At 45.8% G+C, this 18,208-nt stretch overlaps 1 protein-coding gene across 5 annotated transcripts in view; it reads right to left on the reverse strand.

The window, feature by feature from the left end:
- The window catches only part of Irag1 (inositol 1,4,5-triphosphate receptor associated 1), a 113,309-nt gene that overhangs the window by 37,579 nt on the left and 57,522 nt on the right, over positions 1 to 18,208 (reverse strand). For all 5 annotated transcript variants that reach the window (XM_074041345.1, XM_074041339.1, XM_074041334.1 and 2 more), the window contains 4 exons: positions 17,343 to 17,395; positions 17,069 to 17,113; positions 16,063 to 16,677; positions 14,066 to 14,144 (listed from right to left, as the gene is read on the reverse strand). In XM_074041345.1, coding sequence (XP_073897446.1) covers positions 14,066 to 14,144; positions 16,063 to 16,677; positions 17,069 to 17,113; positions 17,343 to 17,395 — 792 coding nt within the window. The remainder of the gene's footprint in view (positions 1 to 14,065; positions 14,145 to 16,062; positions 16,678 to 17,068; positions 17,114 to 17,342; positions 17,396 to 18,208) is intronic.

The following is an 18,208-nucleotide window of genomic DNA, read 5'->3' on the forward strand; positions in this document are numbered from 1 at the left end:
GAGGAAAGACAGAATGATTGCACAGTGTTCTATCAGAGTTGCTTACCTTGAACAGTATGTAGGGATTTACCAGAGCAAAGACCAAAAATAAATAAAGCAAGCCCTTCTGATGGAGTGAGTGGCAGGAAACACATGGAAAGCCCCCAACTGAAGCCATCCTCTCCCCACTTTCCACTTCTGAAAAATAGCACAGTGACAGATTTCCTTGGATTTTTGTCTATCTTTTTCCTTCTTTTGCCTGGCAGAATAGTGAATGGATACTGGCAAGGGCTGGGTACAGTCTGGAAAACACATACCTAGGTATGCTGTCTCTACGATTCCACCCCAAATTGATGAAGCAGTCTAAAACCCACTACTGTCCACCCAATTTGGTATAATAAATTCAAGTTTTAGACTATGAACAAGAAAAGAAAATAAGCAGAAACCAGCCCTAAAAATACTGCTACTGATAGCTCTATCTAAACTTCCCCTTTTCTCTACCACCCAAGCACCCAAAGCAGACACAAAACACCCAATCTTCAACTAAAGGGCTGAGGAGAGAACAAAGAGATCACAGGTGAGGTAGGAAGGAGCCAACTCAATTATTAGACTAAATGGAAAATCCAGGTAAAAACATCCAGGTCACAAAGAATCAAAATAAAAACAAATGACATGGCAACTATACAAAAAATACTAAAGTCAAAAGAGGAAGGAAAGACGGAAGGAAGGTAGAAAGGGAAACACGTAGAACACAGATGTCAGGACGGAAACACATAGCTGCAAGAGACACACCAAAAATGCAACAATGCATTTCTGTGCAAAATATATGCCACAAATGCTTGACTCTAGGAGAAATTAGAACCTGAAAAAAAAATCAGGATGCAGATGAGAAGATCATACAGAGATGGAAGAGGATTTCTATTTAAGGAAAAAAACTGAAAACCAAAATAACTGAATGAACCAAGACATTGGAAAATTTGGAACTAGTAAGTATATTAAAAAATGAAGGAATATAACATATATAGATCCAAATTGAAATAGTAAAGAGGGTAGGAGAAGTTTAATGATCACAAAGAATGTAAAGAAGGAAAGAAGTGGGACTGGTGGAGTGGCTAAAGTGGTAGAGTGCCCTCCTAGCAAATGTGAAACCCTGAGTTCAAACCCCAGCACCACCAAAAGAAAACCAAAGTTAACCAAACAATGGAACAAAGAATCCATTCAAAGACATAATAGGAGAAACTTTGTCCTCAGTTGAGGAGAGTTTTGAACTTATAGGTTGGCTGAGTATATTATGCTTTTTTTTTTTTTTTTTAAAAAGAGATATATATAAAGAAGTACTTCTCCAGCTACCCTCACAGAACAAGTAAGATACCTACAGGGGGAGGTGGGGGCTAAGGGATACAGGCAACCAACAGGGAATACAGTTGGATCAACATGTTCTGAGTTCCAAGGGAAAGAGTTATCTAAGAATTACATAACCATGTAAGGTGGTCTTCAAGAATAGGACATTTTTAAACAAGTTGAACTCAAGGAACTTAGAACCTCTGCTCCCTCCTAAGAGAACTATTGGATAATGAAATCCAGCTAAACAAGGTATAAATTAAGATAATAAACTTGGGAGTGGTGAGCTATGGTAAAGGGACTAGAGGTGAGCAGGAGTTCTAATCTACTGAAAACCATGGTGGCAGGATGGAATAGAAATGTCATAACCTTGATGCTGTACAAAGAATTCAGCATTTGTATAGGTGGAGGTAGGAAGGCAGGGGGAAGTATGGAAGTGAGAAGAAAGGCTGCCTTTCTCATCTTTTCCTGCTGGAAGTCAGTAGGTGCCATTGTAGTGAGAAAATGTTCTGAATGTCAGTATTCCTGCTACTTTGGCATTTGGGGCCTTAATCCTAAAGACACTGTCTCTCCTAAGGCTAGCTAGTTCCTGGAGATAGGAAGCAGCTCTCCTTCAAGTGCCATCTTTGACATGCAAACCAATTGAGCTAGAACCTACACCCCCAACCATCTCTCACACACCAAGCGAATATCCCTGTCCTAAATCACTCTAGGCCCAGGTGTCTCACAACTAGATCCCTCCTCTCTAATCCAGAGTCTGCCAAAATTATTCAAATTATCCAATCCTAAACTTACTCAGGATACCTACCTCCCCAGCCCAACTCTTCCCATGAAAACCCAGTAATAGCTTGGGGACATGCTTCCCCTCCCCCTTCTTCTGCTACTTGTCCACTCCCACATGGGCCTAGGTGATGTGCTGTGCCTCCAGTTTTTAGGAATCTGTGAATAAAAACTTCCTTCATGACATTCATTTATGTGTCTGCTTGCCTTACCAAATCTGCTTAAAACAAATGCTGGGTACAAAGTTTAGAACCATCCAAAAACAGAAAAAAAAAAAAAAAAAAACAACCCTACCACAATGACTCCAGACCCTTATTGCATTTCATAATACATTTTTCATAACTAATTTCTACTCTTTGGAGGAAGCAATTACAAAAATTTAGCAAGTCCCACAGTTTCACTTCACTTTAATTTAAACTCAATTAAATTATAATAGTTTTGTTTCAAAAAAGTACATCTAGTGCAATCTCCTTCCTCCCTCCTTCTGTATTTATGGGTAAGGGGTGCTTGGTATAAGCTATTTTAAAATTTTTTCATTGTATTTGTCATTATTAGTTGAAATTTTTGATAGTTAACATGAACTATTTCTAACAAATACAATAAAATTATTTTCAAAATAATTTTTAAAAGCCTATACTTGCTCATCCCAAGGAAAACATTTCCTTCTAGCCATCATAGGGACACAGAAAAGTAACTTTTGGGGCTCTTGTTGAAGATGTTCTGATGACAGAATGGCCCACCCCAAAACCAAAGCTAGTGGTTGTGATAAACTTTCTTTGCATCTCTTCTCAGGAAGGCCTCTTCCCTGCATGAAATGTGAGGTTCCAAGCCCAGCCTTGGGGTGTCTGGACGGACCACCCGTTTCGTGCACCTCCCTGTCTCCACTCCCAACTCCATCAGAATCAAGGTCCACATAACCAACCACCACTTAGAACATTAGACTAAAAATAACTTCAGCATATGAACATCAGCTCCACATGGGATGCTCTTTCTTGTTTATTCCTCATTGTAGCTCTGTAAAGTAGAGCTTGCTATGCTTTTTTTCTGGGGAAACTGAAGCTCAGCTAAGTTAAGTTGAGTCCCCAGGGCCCAGCAAGCTAGTAGTGGAGCCCAGATGTGAGGCAGGTCTGCTAGCCTGTTGCACCTCTACTGCTTCCCAGGGCCATCCAACGTGTCCAAACCCAAACACACTGTCTTTGTCTCAAGTGAGTGCTCCTTCCCGTGCTCCTGGGCCTGACTGCTGTCACAGCCATGCACAGGCGCCTGGTGGTCTTCCTGGTCTCCCCCTTGACTCCACCCCCTCACCATGTCCTGCCAAGCTCACCTTCAAATAGCTCCCACATTCTGACCGTCTCACCACCCTCACCAGGCTGTTTTTCTGTTCTTTCTTTCTTTTATTTTTCCAGTGGTACTGGGGCTTAACTTTGACCTGGGCAAGCGCTTGAACCACACCCACAACCTTTTTTGCTGTGGTGATTTTTTCAGACAGGGTCTCAAGTTTTTGCCAGAGCCATCCTCAGAGTGTGATCCTCTGCTGAGATGCACGCAGCTGGGATCACAGGTGCGCACCACCTCTAACTGTTTGCCCAGGCTGGCCTTGAACTGCCTTCTTCCCTGTCTCTGCCTCCTGAGTAGTTGGGATCACAGGCATGTTCCACCATACTTGGCACCACCAGGCTGCCTCCATATCCTCTTAGACAGTGTCTTTTCTCTGGCCAGCTTTTGTCATCTATTATTCTAAAACACAGGTTTGATTCTAAGCTTCTGTGACCTACAAGCTTCTCTGGCTTTTCAAAATGTCCTAAATGAAATTCAGACTCATGAATTGTCACCCTCCCTGACCCCAGCCACTCTGTCAGCCTGGCTGCCAGTCTTTTGGGGGCAGATAGAACACACTTGGTTCACACAGGATTCCTTTTGTTCCTAAAACAAGCACTGGAAGTTGCCTGCATGCTTTGGTTCCCACTTTCTCCCTGTGTGAGATGCCTTCCTCTCCCTCAGATCAAAGCTGCTCCTCCTGGAAACTTCCCTGGCTTCCCTTTCTGAGCTGGCTGCTTCTTCCTCTCTGTTCCTAAGCACTTGATGTTCTGCTAATGTCTTACCACATTACATTGTAGTGACTTTGTCCACCCTCGTGATTTCCTCTCCTGGTCAGGAAGGCGAGCTCATTCATTCATGACTCCATCTCATATTCATTGAGGGCTTACTGTGTCCCAGGGGCTTCAAACTAAGGACATGGTGCTATACAAAACTGGCCCACCACTCTCCTCTGGGAGCTGGTTATTTTAGGGGACAGGGATTAATCAGAGAAAAATTCAAACATTTCATTTCACCTGGTAATTGTTTTTACAAAGGAGAAGGGATCTGGAAGTGCCAGGAAAGGGACATTTGGTGAAATGGGAGATCATCGGGCAAAGAAGAGGAGAAGAATACTCCACATACGTGCCAAGTCTAAGGTGTGTGGGGTGTGAGTTGCAGAAGGAAAGCCAAAGTGTTAACAGTGGGGTGGGGTCGGGGAGAGTGGTTCCAGAAGATGCTGGAATGGGGCCAACCACAAAAGGCCTTGCACGTCCTGCTAAGGATTCCAGCACTCATTTTTGAAACAGAATGCAGACACTGAAACAGATTTATACTCCAGAGACTCCTCTGGCTGCTGCCTGGGTCCTGGTTTGAGCCGGGTGAGAGGGTCAGGAGTGCACACTGAGGGACAAACTCTGAGGTGGTGGAATAGCTAAATGACTAATGACAGGAGCTGGGAAAAGGCTCCATCCTTGATGGTAGGGCCTGAACACAAGCCAGAAGCTTGCCCACATTTGCGTCTCCTTGGTCTTGAAATCACCTGCAAGTGATCAAAGAATGGAACGTTGTACAAAATGGTCCCAGAGAAGGGAGCTTGTTGGGTTGTTGGGAAACTCAGATCCAGCAGGGAAAAGAGCCTCCCAGTGCTCTCAGCACCTTAAGGACAGCCAAAACTCTCAAGACTCCAGAATGTTCTGATAAGGATCTTCCCATCTCCCAGAGGAACAGTCAACAAGCATCATAAGAGAGCCGAGTTTTCCGCATGAGCTCATGTGTACTGTTGAACTTAGAGCCTGTAACTCCTCTTGGGCCAGCACTCAGCATGCTCACAAGTCTTTGTCCTGGGTGTAGGAGGGGAAGAGGCTTTCAGAATATTAGAGAAGGAAGTTTCAGCTCTGCAGAGAGCGATGTCTTCCCCATCTCCAACACTGTCCTACGAACTGTGGAGCACGGAGTACACAAATGTCCCAGTTGGTTGACAAGATAGAGTGCTACAACCACGATGACAGACATCAAAATGAATGTGAGAACCAGATGCTGAGGTGCGTGCCTGTAATCCCAGTTACTTGGGAAGCAGAGATCAGGAGTATCAGCATTTGAGGACCGTCTGGGCAAAAAATTATCAAGACCCCATTTCCACCAACAAGCTGGGCTGTAATGCCAGCTACATGGGAGGCACAGATTAAGAGGCTCATGATTTAAGCCCAGACTGGGGCAAAAAACATGAAACTGAAAAACACCATCTGAAAATTAACTAAGGTAAAAAGGGCTGGCAGAGTAGCTCAAGTGGTAAGCCTTGCAAGCATGAGGCCCTGAGTTCAAACCCCAGTCCCATCAACAAAAAGGAGGAAGCGGAGGAGGAAAAGGAGGACAGGCTCCAGCTAAAGTCTAGTATCATCTAAAACACCAGCTCAGTGGTGCTGTTTAAACTGAGGAGGAAGAAAATGAGCAACTTGCCCAAGGCACTGCAGCTGGGAAATGATGAACTTGGGCTTCTAACCCCCAGCGCCCCAGACCTGAGCGGAAACTGGAGGAGGGGGAGTTCACAGAGCACCTGCCATGGTTAGTTTCTTCCTAAAGTCTCATGTTCATGGGAGTGAAATTCACTGACCTGATAATTGGACTTCAGAGATCCAGTGTATTCCCTATTAATATTGGATGTGAGGGTTTTTGGGTAGGCACTGGGCATCTAAATGGGCACAACTCCTATCAGCTAAGTTGGCAGTATGTGTGCACAAAATTAGAAATAGCTTTTGCTCAATCACTTGCACTTGTAGGAGAGGACCGCACAGAAAAGCGTGCATTTATATGAAGACATGTAGGAGAAAGTCCATTGGATCGTCGTTTAGAGAGAGAAATGGTGGAAGCAATACAGACATGAATAAGATATGGGTGGGGAACTATTTGTATCAGTTCAATTTTTAATTTAAAGATTAAAAAGTTCTATATGTATTAAGTGTGAGAAACTGTCTGAGTTTATTATTAAAAATGTCAATGTGACAGGCACCGAATGATCCACCAAGTCTGACCTCGTGGCTTTTAGCCAATGGTCCTGCTGGCAGCCAGCTGGCCCGCTTCCCTTCTGCTGGGCCTGGCGGCATGGCCACGTCAGCACCGGAAAATAGAAGCGAAAGGGATGGATACAATTTCTACTCTACTTATTCAACAACAACCACGGAAGTCTGCTCTGGACTTCTGCCCTCTCCTTCCCCCTAGCAGGAACCCAGATCTGCCTGTGACCACCTTTCACTTGTTCCAAGTCTTTTAGAATATTTGTTTGTTTGTTTGGCAGAACTGGGGTTTGAACTCAGGGCCTTGTGCTTGTTAAGCAAGCACTCTACCACTTAAGCCACACCTCTGACTCTTTTTGCTTTAGGTTATTTTTCAGAAGCCAACTTCCTGTGTAGCTGGGATTACAGACGTGTACCGCCATTTCTAGCATTTTTGTTACCCTGTTGCCCAAGCTAGCTTTGAAGCTCAGTCCTCTTGATCTCTGCCTCCCAAGTGGCTGGGATTATAGAAGCGTGCCACCATGCCCAGTTCACTTTGGAATTATTACTCATTTCTTCTTTCTACTATATATTGTTTTGGGCTTCTTTATGTCACGATGATTTAGATTTTATCTTAGCTAATTTAGGAAAGTTGCAAAATACTTTTTTTTATTTTGGGCAATACTGGGGTTTGAACTCAGGGCCTCACACTTGCTATTCTTGCTATAAGCCACTCTGCCAGCCTTGTTTTGTGGTGGGTATTTTTGAGATAGGGTCTCTCAAACTATCTGCCTGGGTGGCTTTGAACCTTGATCCTTCTGATCTCTGCCTCCCAAGTAGCTAGTATTACAGGTATGAGCCACTGGCACCTGGCTACAAAATACTGTAAAAAGAGATATTGATATACAGAATTTAATAGTATGTATAAAAGAAAAATGCCAAGACAAAATGAACGAATATCTGTACCCAGAAACAAGAAATCCAGAAAAGGGGGTTCATTTCCATATATGGAAAATTATTAACTTATATGATACACATGATTTTTTCAAGTACATTTGATAAAATTCAACATCAATCTTAAAACTTGCAAGGGAAAAATACTAATTTGAGGAAATATATAAAATAAGTAAAATACATACACATAGAGTATATTTTATTCCATATTACAAATTTTAGAATATCGAATAACATAAGAAAAATTTGAATAGTGCATTTATTTAATAAGACACATGATTCTTGAGAGAAAAAGGCAAAAATATCAATTCAATTAAAAGAAGAAGGGCTGGTGGAGTGGCTCAAGTGGTAGAGCACATGCCTAGCAAGTGTGAGGCCCTGAGTTCAAACCTCAGTATTGCCAGAAAAAAAGAAGAAGAAGAAAAAGGAAGGAAGGAAGGAAGGAAGAAAAAAGAAATAGAGGGAGAAGGAAAGAAAGAAAAAAGAAAGAAAGAAAGAACCATGCATGGTGGCACTTGGGAGGCTAAGGCAGAAGGATCTTGAGTCCAAGGCCAGCCTGAGCTACAGAGAGAAACTCTGTCTACAAAGGAAGGAAAGGAGAGAGGGAGGGAGGGAGACAGACAGACAAATGTTCTTAGCACCATTACTGAATTAGAGCATAGTGGGCTAGAGGAGTGTAAAGCACCTGCCTAGCAAGCATGAAGCCCTGAGTTCAAACCCTGGTACTACCAAAAAGAAAAAAAAGAAAGAGAATGGTGCTGAAGTAATGACACATACAGATAGACTCAGAGAAACACACACCCACTCACACACACAGGTGAACAACTGAGACAAATGGTGAACTGGATAAGATAAAAACAACTGATGGTTTGATTGTGAATTTGAAAAAGAAAGATGTTCTGCAAAGTGGTCAAGAGCCTTTGAAGTGAGACACATCTGGACTCTAATCCCAGGTTCAACAGTTGTGACTACGTGGCCTTACCTTCCATCAGCCTCAACTTCCTCATTTGCAAAGTGAGTATAGTAAGGTGACTATGTGAGCATTGAGTCAAATACTGTCAAGTGCTCAGCACAGTATCAGGCATAGAGTAATTACTCTAGTTACACCAGTGACACCACGAGTTAGTCACTGCAGTAATCACCCTGTCTTTTGTTAATAGACAAACATCACACCCAGCAGTGTTCATCTATGCCACTTATTATCAGCTAGAAAATCTAATGGAAAAACAGTCTTCTTCAAAACTCACATGTAATGTATTTCCATAAGACATAGAAGAGACATATACAAAGGACCTTAAGCCAGGCATGGTGGGGCATGCCTGTAATCTCAGCACTAAGGAGGTGGAGGCAGAAGGATCACATGTTCAAGGTCAACCTGGGTTACATGGTAAGATCTAAGGCAAAAAATTGTAAATCTTTTAGAGGCAAAAAAAAAAGGAATACCTAAATTAATAGAAAGACATACCATGTGCTTGAATGAGCAATGAATGCTTGCAAATTGTCGATTAGAGATCTATAATTGTAGAACAAACAGAACTGCCATTTGATCCAGTGATACCACTCTTGGGCATTACCTGAAGGAATGTAAGTCAGGATACAACAGAGACACCTGCACACCCAAGTTTATTGCAGCACTATTTGCAAAAGCCAAGCTATGGAAACAGCCAAGATGCCTTACAACAGATGGGTAGATTAAGAAAATGTGGTGTTTATATACAATGGAATTTTCTCAGCCATAAGGAAGAATGACACTATGTGATTTGAAAGTAAATGAATGCAATTGGAGGACATCATTTTAAGTAAAGAAAGTCAGGTTCAGAAAGACAAAAGCTGCATGTTTTCTCTCATACATAGAACATAGATCCAAAGATAAACATATACACAAAAACAAGCATGATCATATGGAAACTCATACGTAGAACGTTTGTAACAGTGGAACTCGGGGAAGGAGGGAGAGGAAAAGAGAACGATAGAGCATCAGTAATTCTGCATCCCATAAGATGTGAAGGTAGATGATATAAGGATGTGTACTGAAAACTGTGGAAAATGGGGGATGGGAGTAATAGAAAGGAAGCAATGGAAGGGGTTGAATGGACCAAAGTATAGTATTCTCACAGCGGGGATACACTGAGAAACCCCTTTGAACATCGACTTTGGAATTAATAATGAAAGACAAGACTGTAAAATAGGTACTGTGTGTGTGGGTACTAGTGTGGGGGGTGAGTGCAGGAGATGAAGGTGAGGGTGTATGGGTGATGGACTTCATATACATATACAAAATGGAACAAAGAAACCTCTTGCAACTGCTTTAAGTGGGCTGGGGGGGCTGTTGAGGGGGAGAGACGATGGGGCGACCTAACCAATGTACAGTATAAGCCTATTCAGAATTGTCACAATGAATTCCCCGTGTTCGACAAATACATCCTTAAAAAAAATGGGAAAAAATTCAGGCAGCTCTTTCTGAATCTAGTGCATGGGTTACAGCAGCCACAATTAAAATGTTGGTCAGATGGTATAGATGTCAAATGTGAATTGAGTTTCCGGAGCTTGCATACATTTAAACATCCATTTGTTTGTTTCTAGGTTGGAACACAAACTCCAATCTGCTGACCTTTTTTTTGGTGGTATTCAGGACCTCACCCTTGCTAGGCAGGCGCTCTACCAGTTGAGCCATGCCCTCAGCCCTTTTCTACATTAGTTATTTTTGCCTGAGCTGGCCTTATACTGTGAACCTCCTGCACAGTAGGATATATTATCATAAAGCAGTGCTTGAAATGGTGTGGTATTGAGAAGACTAAAGCAGAATGGGGGCCCATTACTAGCCTTTCGTATATATAAAAAGAATGCAATGTATGTGCCTGTCTAAGCACAAAACAAATACAAACACTATTAAAACATCATTGCAGTAATGCGATCAAAGTCTTAAAATAATTCTAGCTTAAAATGCAGTTCAGTGGCATTATCAAATAATAGATGAACTAGTTAGTAGAGAACAAATCTATTTTCCCACAGAGGGAGAAGTAATGTTTTTGTAATTATTGAGCCAATGGAAGACATCTCAAAGAAAGAGATAGGCAAAATGATTATATAAACAATTTACAATTTCTCTAAAATAACACTCCTTAAAGAGCAAAAAATGCTGGAATAAAAAATGTTGAGAAAATACAGCAATGAAGGGTTAATATCTGCCATGCATAGAGTTTACATTGATTACTAACAAAATCTAGGACTCAAATGGATCCATGGGCAAAGGAACACAAAGATAAATATTTAAAATTTTTAAGTTTGAATTTGCCAGGAAATTAATTGAAATAATAATGAAGTAGCATTTCACGTTAGTAATACATCATAATTGTGTCAGGGTTTTTTTTTTTTGCTTTTGGGACAGGGTCTCACCCTATAGCCCACGCTGGCTTCAAACTCTCCATCCTCCAGTCTCAGCCTACCAAGTGCTGGGATTACAGGAGTGAACCACCACTCCCAGCCGTAATGTTGTTGTTATTATTGATTATCTGGTTTTTACTATACAACATTGTGGCCATACAGACCAAAAGCAAAACAAAACCAAGAGCTGAGCACAGTGCTCACTCTTGTAATTCCAGCTACTCAGGAGGCAGAGATGGGGAGGATCTCAGTTCCAGGACAGCCCAGGCAAGAAGTTAGCAAGATCCCATTTCAACCAATAAGCTAGGCGTGGTAGTACTTACTTGTGATCCCAGCATGCAAGAGGATGTAAGTCAGAGGATTGGAGGCTGGCCTGGGCAAAAACCTGAGCCTCTACCTGAAAAATAACTAAAGCAGAAAAGGGCTGGAGGCGTGCTCAAGGGGGAGAACACCCGTCTATCAAGCACGAGGCCCTGAGCTCAAGCCCCAACCAGAACTAGTCATGCTTAGAAGAAAACCCTACACAAATATTGGTGGCACATAAACACTGGAGGAAATTTGGTAAAAGTAAGTGTTTGTACACTTTGATCCGCAGAATCTTAAGTCTTAGCATTTACTGCAAAGGAGCAACTTAAAGGAAGAAAGAAAAAACTCCAAGTACCAAATTGTTTGTAGTAGAGTTGTTAGTCACAGTTAAAGCAACTGTAAACATCTGAAGTACCCAACAAACAGATGCACCAATACAAAAGGAAATAGGCGCCCTGGAATTAGTTATGGAATAACTTAGGTGAGAAAAATTGAAAGGTAAAGTTATGCCTATATCATCAAATCAACTTATGGAAAATTACAAATATGGGAAAATAATGGGAATAAAAATTGTTACTTTTTCAGAATTTATGGGGTTGTCTATGAAATTTTAAGATCAGTTTTTCCTAGTGTTTTAAATCTCCTTTAATAAACAAATTTTAAAAATTAAAAGTAGAGAAGTGAACATCTGAAAAGATTCCTTTAAAGGTAGTTAATTTAAAAAAAAAACTAGTCTTTAACAAAACATGTTGGAAATTTTACTTCTGGGAACCTTTTTGTTTATGTTAATCACTGTATTTCAGATGGGGTTTTCCAATCATTTTGGCGACACCCCCAAAACAATCTGTAAGCAGACTTCCCCCTGAACACCAAGCATAGACAGCGTGGTAGGTGTGGGGCTTTTCAAAGGTAGTTCTGTGAGGCCTTGGGCCCACCCGGGTGCCTCAGCACCATGGGGGAAGACAGAAAGAAGGTTCCAGAAGGTGCCCCCGTACCTACTGACCTCTTCTCTGTTAATTTGTTGGAAGCGCCATACAGCTAAAAAAATGCTCCAGGCTGGTACTGGTGGCTCACGTCTATAATCCAAGCTACTCAGGAGGCTGAGATTGGGAAGATCATGGCTCAAAGCCAGCCCCAGGCACCCCCACCATCTCCAAAATAAGCAGAGCAAATGGATTGGAGGTATAGCTGAAGTGGTGGAGTACCTGCTTTGTAAGTGTGAAGCCCTGAGTTCAAACCCCAGTCCCACCAACAAAACAGAACAAAAACCGTGCCCCAGAACTGCTCCTGTGATGGCAAAATCAAAGTGGAGTGAGAGCCCTTTTCCTCCACTGTAGGAGCAATCCTGCCTCGCAGTCCACTGGAATGAACTGCCAATGATAACTTAGTTATTGTGGTTACCTTTAAAGGAGTGTATAAATCGTGTATGAATCCATTTCTGTGAGGGACCCAGAGAACTCCAATCTACAGAGACAGAAAGAAAGGTAGTGGCCAGCAGCCGGGGGTGGGATGATGGGCAGCTACTGTTTCAGAGATGTAAAAGTTGTGAAGGTGGATGGTGGTGACAGATGCACAATGAGGATGCACTTACTAACTGAACTCTGCTTAAAATGGCTAAAATAGAAATTTTATGTTACATAATTTTACCACAGTAAAAAATTAAAACCAAAGTGGGGGGGAGGGTTAGGATAAAGCTAATGAACTAGGAAAGACATTGGGAAGGAAAGGATTTCAGAGCTGGTGGGACTTACCCTCTGTTATAGGGACAGGTGTGAGGACTCAGAGGAGAAGAGTGACCACAGGTCAGGAGGGAGACAAGGACAAAGGCACAGAGGCAAGAGGGTGAGTGCCTCTGGGAGGAGGCCTGGGGAAAGGGAAGCACAAAGAGCCTGGCCTGCTGGGATCCCATCCCTCTGAATGCGCCCTCGTCCCTTACCATGCTTACGGTCACAGATTGCTTTTATGTACATGTCTCAGCGGCTCCCTGCCATGTCACACACAGTTTCATGCATTCACTTCTTCAATAAATACTTATTCGGGGCCTCCTCGTGCCCCCACTGCTGTGTGCACTTAGCAGTGGGGCTACAAGCATGCACGTGTGTGTACACACACACACACGCGCACACACACGATAATAATGGCTGACACTAAGCACCAGGTACTATTCTAGGTACATAGCAAATATAGTTTATTTAATTCATTTAATCTCCCTTACAACCTCCCCTCCCCTCCATTCCTCTCCTCTTCCCAAGTCCTGACTTAAAAAACTATGTAGCCCAGGTTGGCCTGGAACTCAAGGTCCTTCTGCCTCAAGCTCCTGAGTGCTGAGATTATAGATGTGCCTCACCATGCCTGGCTCCTGATAACCTTTCAGACAACTCTTAGCTCCATTTCACATGTGTGGTCGGGGGAGAGATCAGGCACAGAAGGGTCAAGTAGCCTGCCCAGACCACATGGCAGAGCCAGGACTCAAACTGGACAGTTGTGACTTGCAGTGGGGCTTTGTGGGTGTATGCTGAGGACGGTGTGGGGGTTGCCAAGAGCCAGGCTGGATCCCTGAGTCAGATCCAGGCGGGCCAGGACTCTACCTGTATTTTTGGATGATTGTGGTGGGGATGGGTGGTGAAGCAGAGAACAAGAGGCTTGGAGGAAGGGATGTGCAGTCACCCTGCAGGGTGGAGCTGGCCTATGGACTTTGTAGTGACAGCAGATTAGGAAGAGGTGGGTCTGGTGCCTTGAAAAGAGGAACTGGCCCATTTGGGTGGCTTCCTGGGTGTGAGGGGAAAGGCAGTGTCAGAGGTTCAGGCTGGGGGCACCTTCCAGATTCACTGTTGCTAACAGGGCTCAGGGGAGGCTGGTGGAAGGAGAAAGGCTTGGGGGGTGCTCTGCCTGGGCAGGAAACACCAGCTTCCCCCTTCACTCATCTGCAAATAGTAACTGAGTACCTGCTCCATGTCCAGTCTGCTAGCAGGAAGTCTAGTACTCACCGGCTTACCACCCTTGACCTGTGCACACAGTCCCCGTCCACCTACCTTTCTCTTGCTCAGCTGCCTCACTCAGTTCAGGAAGCTTGAGCCCCACCAGATTCTGATTCCTCATCAGGATGTGCTCCTTTGTGAGAGGAGAGAGACACGTGTCAGAGGATGACATCAGACTTCATTCTTCTCTGGGCCCCTCGGTGGTTCTGTAACCACTCAGCCTTAGCTGGGAATCACAGGGACAAAGGCAAAAGTGGGTGGGCAGGCATGGCATGGCGAGGCCTGAGGAACACCAGTTCCCCTCCCAGCTTATAAAGAAGCCATTGGCACCACATGGTTTGGGCATGGCTTGCTTATAAAGTCCGTGGGCCTCAGGGTAAATGCACAACTCAGTCACACTGTGGCTGGGGTTTGTAGAAGGCTGGAGGACAAACAGGAGAGCTAAGGGCCCCCTGAGGCTGCTCCTGGAAACAATCTTTGGTGACCTTGTGACTACCTGCAGCCTCCTGGCTGCCTTGGGGCTTCAGCAGGCAGAGCTGGGGAGATTTGGGATGCTGACCACAGGTAGGTGGCACAGGTAGGTTCACACCTGCTCTAAGTCAATTAGCATCAGAACCGGGTCCTTAAGTGGAAATGCTTGGGAGGATTTCTTGCCTCTTTCATTTGTGCCATCAATAGATTTTCAGCATCCTAGGCGGCAGAAGACCCTTGAGTGGTTGACCCCTGGGTGAAGAAGGACAGAAAGGGGCCAGCAGAGGGTGCTCATGATCCAAATGGAAGTCACAGGCCAGGCCCTTTGCCTGTATACCAAGCCAGAGGCCCACGTGTGCTCAGCTGCCAGGGTAGAGGTTAGTATTACAGGGCCTCTTGGCTGTCTAACTTTTTTTCTGGGCGAGAGAAACCTGCAGAGTGTGGCAGGGGGTGTTGGCTTGTCACCAAGGCCTTTGAGGTCCATGAAGGCAAATCCTTGGCAGTCTTGTCCATTCCATTTGGCTCCACCTTCCTTCAGAGATTTGGGAATGGGGCCCTTCATGGGTCGCTCCTCCAGGCCCTGTTCTGATCCACTAGTGACTTAGGGCTTTCTGGCCAGGGAATGTGGGGGAGGGGAGGACGGGGACATGTCTGTGTAAAGCATTCACATCAGCAGCAGGGCCCCAGCTCTCTCCCTGAGCCTCCACCTAGAACAGCATGGGAGATTTCTGAATTGGACAGTGGCCAGTGCTGGAATGTGTCCCCACTAGCACAGAAGTGCCCTCGCTTGTGCTGCAATGGTATCAGGGTCCTTGTTTCCTTTCCTGCCCCACACTCCTCTCTGCAGGGGAGCCAAGCTCCCTCTATGGAACCCCAATCGCCTTGGCTTGGCTTAGGCTTAGGTTGGCCTTCCAGGGAAGACAGGACTGGACCAGGACTTCATCCAATTATCTCTTCTGTTCTTCACAATCTGGTGTTCCCCTACATCTTTGGACATCCCGAGTCTCCCCTTTATAGCATGGCAGCTCTATGAGTGACCACTGGGCCCAGGTTGGTGGCCGGTGGAAGTTGAGGGACACTATGGGTGTTGGAAGGAATTCATCATGGACGGAGTGACAGCCCCTCATGGCCATTGTCAGAGCTATACCTAGATCTGTGGCCCTTGGTTAACAAGCAACAGGACAGAAAGCTGGGCACCATTACAAAAGGAAAACCTACTTTATCCTGGCCTCGCCCAGTCCTAGGCATGTTCACGCATTCCACCAGGGGGTCCTGTTTATGAGCCACTAGCTCCAACTGGAGGACCCAAATTGAGGGCCCATGTCTCCCTCCCCACATCCACCTTCCCTGAAGTGTGGCTTTGTGTGAAATGTGGCTACATCTCACAACTGACCTCTGCCTAGTAACAGGAGTAAAAACGGTAGAGAATTCACATGAGTGGGCCTGACTTCTCAGGGTTGGGAAGTTTTGGGCCCTGTGAGGTTCAAGTCCAGACCAGGGCTGTTCTGCCCCAAAGCCTGGCATCAGTCCAGAGGCCTGCAGCCCAGGGAGACCCTCCCCAGCTGGCCGCAGGAACCCACCTCACGGAGCTTGGTCAGTTTTTGCATGCGCACTGGCTGCACTTGGATCTGGAAATCTTTGAGTCCAGGAGCCTTGGCCAGCTTGCTGATGGCTTTGCCTGGAAACCGCTTCTCGTCCTCTGCCTGTGGCAGCTTGGCAAGCACTTTCTGCAGCCGGGGGCCAGGTTCTTCAGGGCTGCTGTCCCAGGAGACACCCCGTATCAGGGGGGGCCGAGACACAGGGGGCCGGAGCTCAGCTTTGGAGCTGACCTTGGAGCCCAGGGGCTCTTCAGCTGAGCCTTTTCCCTGGGAGGGAGGAGCCACCCCTCCTGAGCCCTGGGCTGGACTTCTTGGCAGAGGGTTGCCTTCCTTGGCTGTCTTCAGGAGTGGCCTCCCCAGCTCGCTGTCAGCAGGGCCAGGCTGGGGGCTGTTCAGGGCCATTTTCCCACTGCAGATTGCACCAGAAGCTGGGCCCTTGGGTGAGGTCTCGGAGTGTTGGAGGGGATCGAAGTTTTCCTTTTGTTCTATTGCAAGCTCTTTGGACTTCTCAACCATGGGAGAGCAAGGAGCCAGCTTGCCCTGAGACATTTTCCTCTGGTCATTCTGCTTCCGGTCAGCTAGCCCTTTGGGGACATTCTGAAAGAGACAAGGTAGATTTGAGACCCCGGAAGCTGAATAAGAAGGAGATGCAGATGCTGCCATGGGGCCCATTTGTGTATGAGTGTGTTTGTGTCGGGGGGGGCGGGGGGGAAGGGTTGTTTGGAATGTGGACCACGTAGAAAGGAATGGCTTCTCAGTCAGATCTGTGCTAGCAAAGAGGACCCACAAACAAGCCTGGGATCTGTAACACAGAGGGGACACAGGAACTGGCAATTCAAAGAGACCCACCCAAGGGGTAGGAGCTGAGGAGGAGAGTGGAATACAGTGTGGCTTTGACCCTAACTCAGCTGCCCTGGGTATCCTAAGCTTCTGGGAAACTGGGTACCCCACATGCAAATCATTCAAATTAGACAAAGCTCAAACTCACAGGATCGCCAAGGTGAGGTGAAGAGACGTCGGCCTCATCTCCCTTCTGTAGAGGAAGGAAACATATCAGCCTGCCATGGGAAGATGGCTGCTCCCTCCTAAAATGCCTCCCAGGAGTACTAGCATGGTACTAGTGGGTAAACTAGTACCCACTAGTTTACACATGGGTGTAAACACCCTCCACCCAGCACCTCGCTCCGGTGTCACACAGAGTCTTCCTGGAGTTATGGGCAAGGGGAGAGACCCTTGGCATAGAAATGGCAAGGGACCATTACCTGTGGTGGCGCTCCTGGCAGAGGGGACTGCAGGCTGCTGCATGCACCTAAACCTGGAATGATCCAGACACTAAGAAGTGATGCCAGCACCCCAGACCCTCAGCTGTCCCCTTTGCAAAAACTTGTCCCTTCCAGAATGTCTTCTCTTTAGCAACCTTAGGCCTGGGAGCCAGAAACATCAGTGTTTGCTACAAGCCTTCTACCTGCCAGCCAGGTTCTGTGGTGGCCCTCATTGAATCCCCACAGAAACCATATGGGGAAATTAGGGCATGGAAACCTCAAAGTTACATGGGCAGGAAGTGTCAGTACTGGGATTTGAACCCAGGTTGCCCAGCTAGAGCCTAAGCTTGCCTGATACATTACTCCTGCCCCCACAGACCTGCCCCTGCAGACCTGAGGGTGTGGCTCTGGACACAGCCAGGGAATGGGAAGACATCAAAATGCACAGTGGCCCAAATAAGCTCCTTGGTGGCTTCTCTCTGAGTACTCTCTGGGGACAGAGAGCCCATCACAGCTCCCTTTCCATAACCTTGTCTCTGTCCTCATCCCTACCAACCTCTTGCTGCCTCCCCACACCAGCCCCAACAGACATATATCTGCCTCCTCTGAGGAGGCCCAGCCAGGCCCAGCTGGGAGCCCCCAGGAGGAGGCTCAGCGGGAGTCCTGAATGGAAAGGCTGCAGAGGGCGAGGGAGAAGGTCTCTGGAATGCATCCTGGTCAGGCCAGGCTGAGCTGCCCCGAAAAGGGAGGGTCTTGATGCTGGACTTCACCTGGCAGGGGGTCGGGGGGGGTGGGGAACGGTGAACAGGCTGCTCCTAGAGGGCACAGGAGAAGCTACTGGGCTGAGGTTCGGGGAGGCAACTATG

Source organism: Castor canadensis, chromosome 1 (assembly GCF_047511655.1).
Source record: "Castor canadensis chromosome 1, mCasCan1.hap1v2, whole genome shotgun sequence".
Lineage (NCBI taxonomy): Eukaryota > Metazoa > Chordata > Mammalia > Rodentia > Castoridae > Castor > Castor canadensis.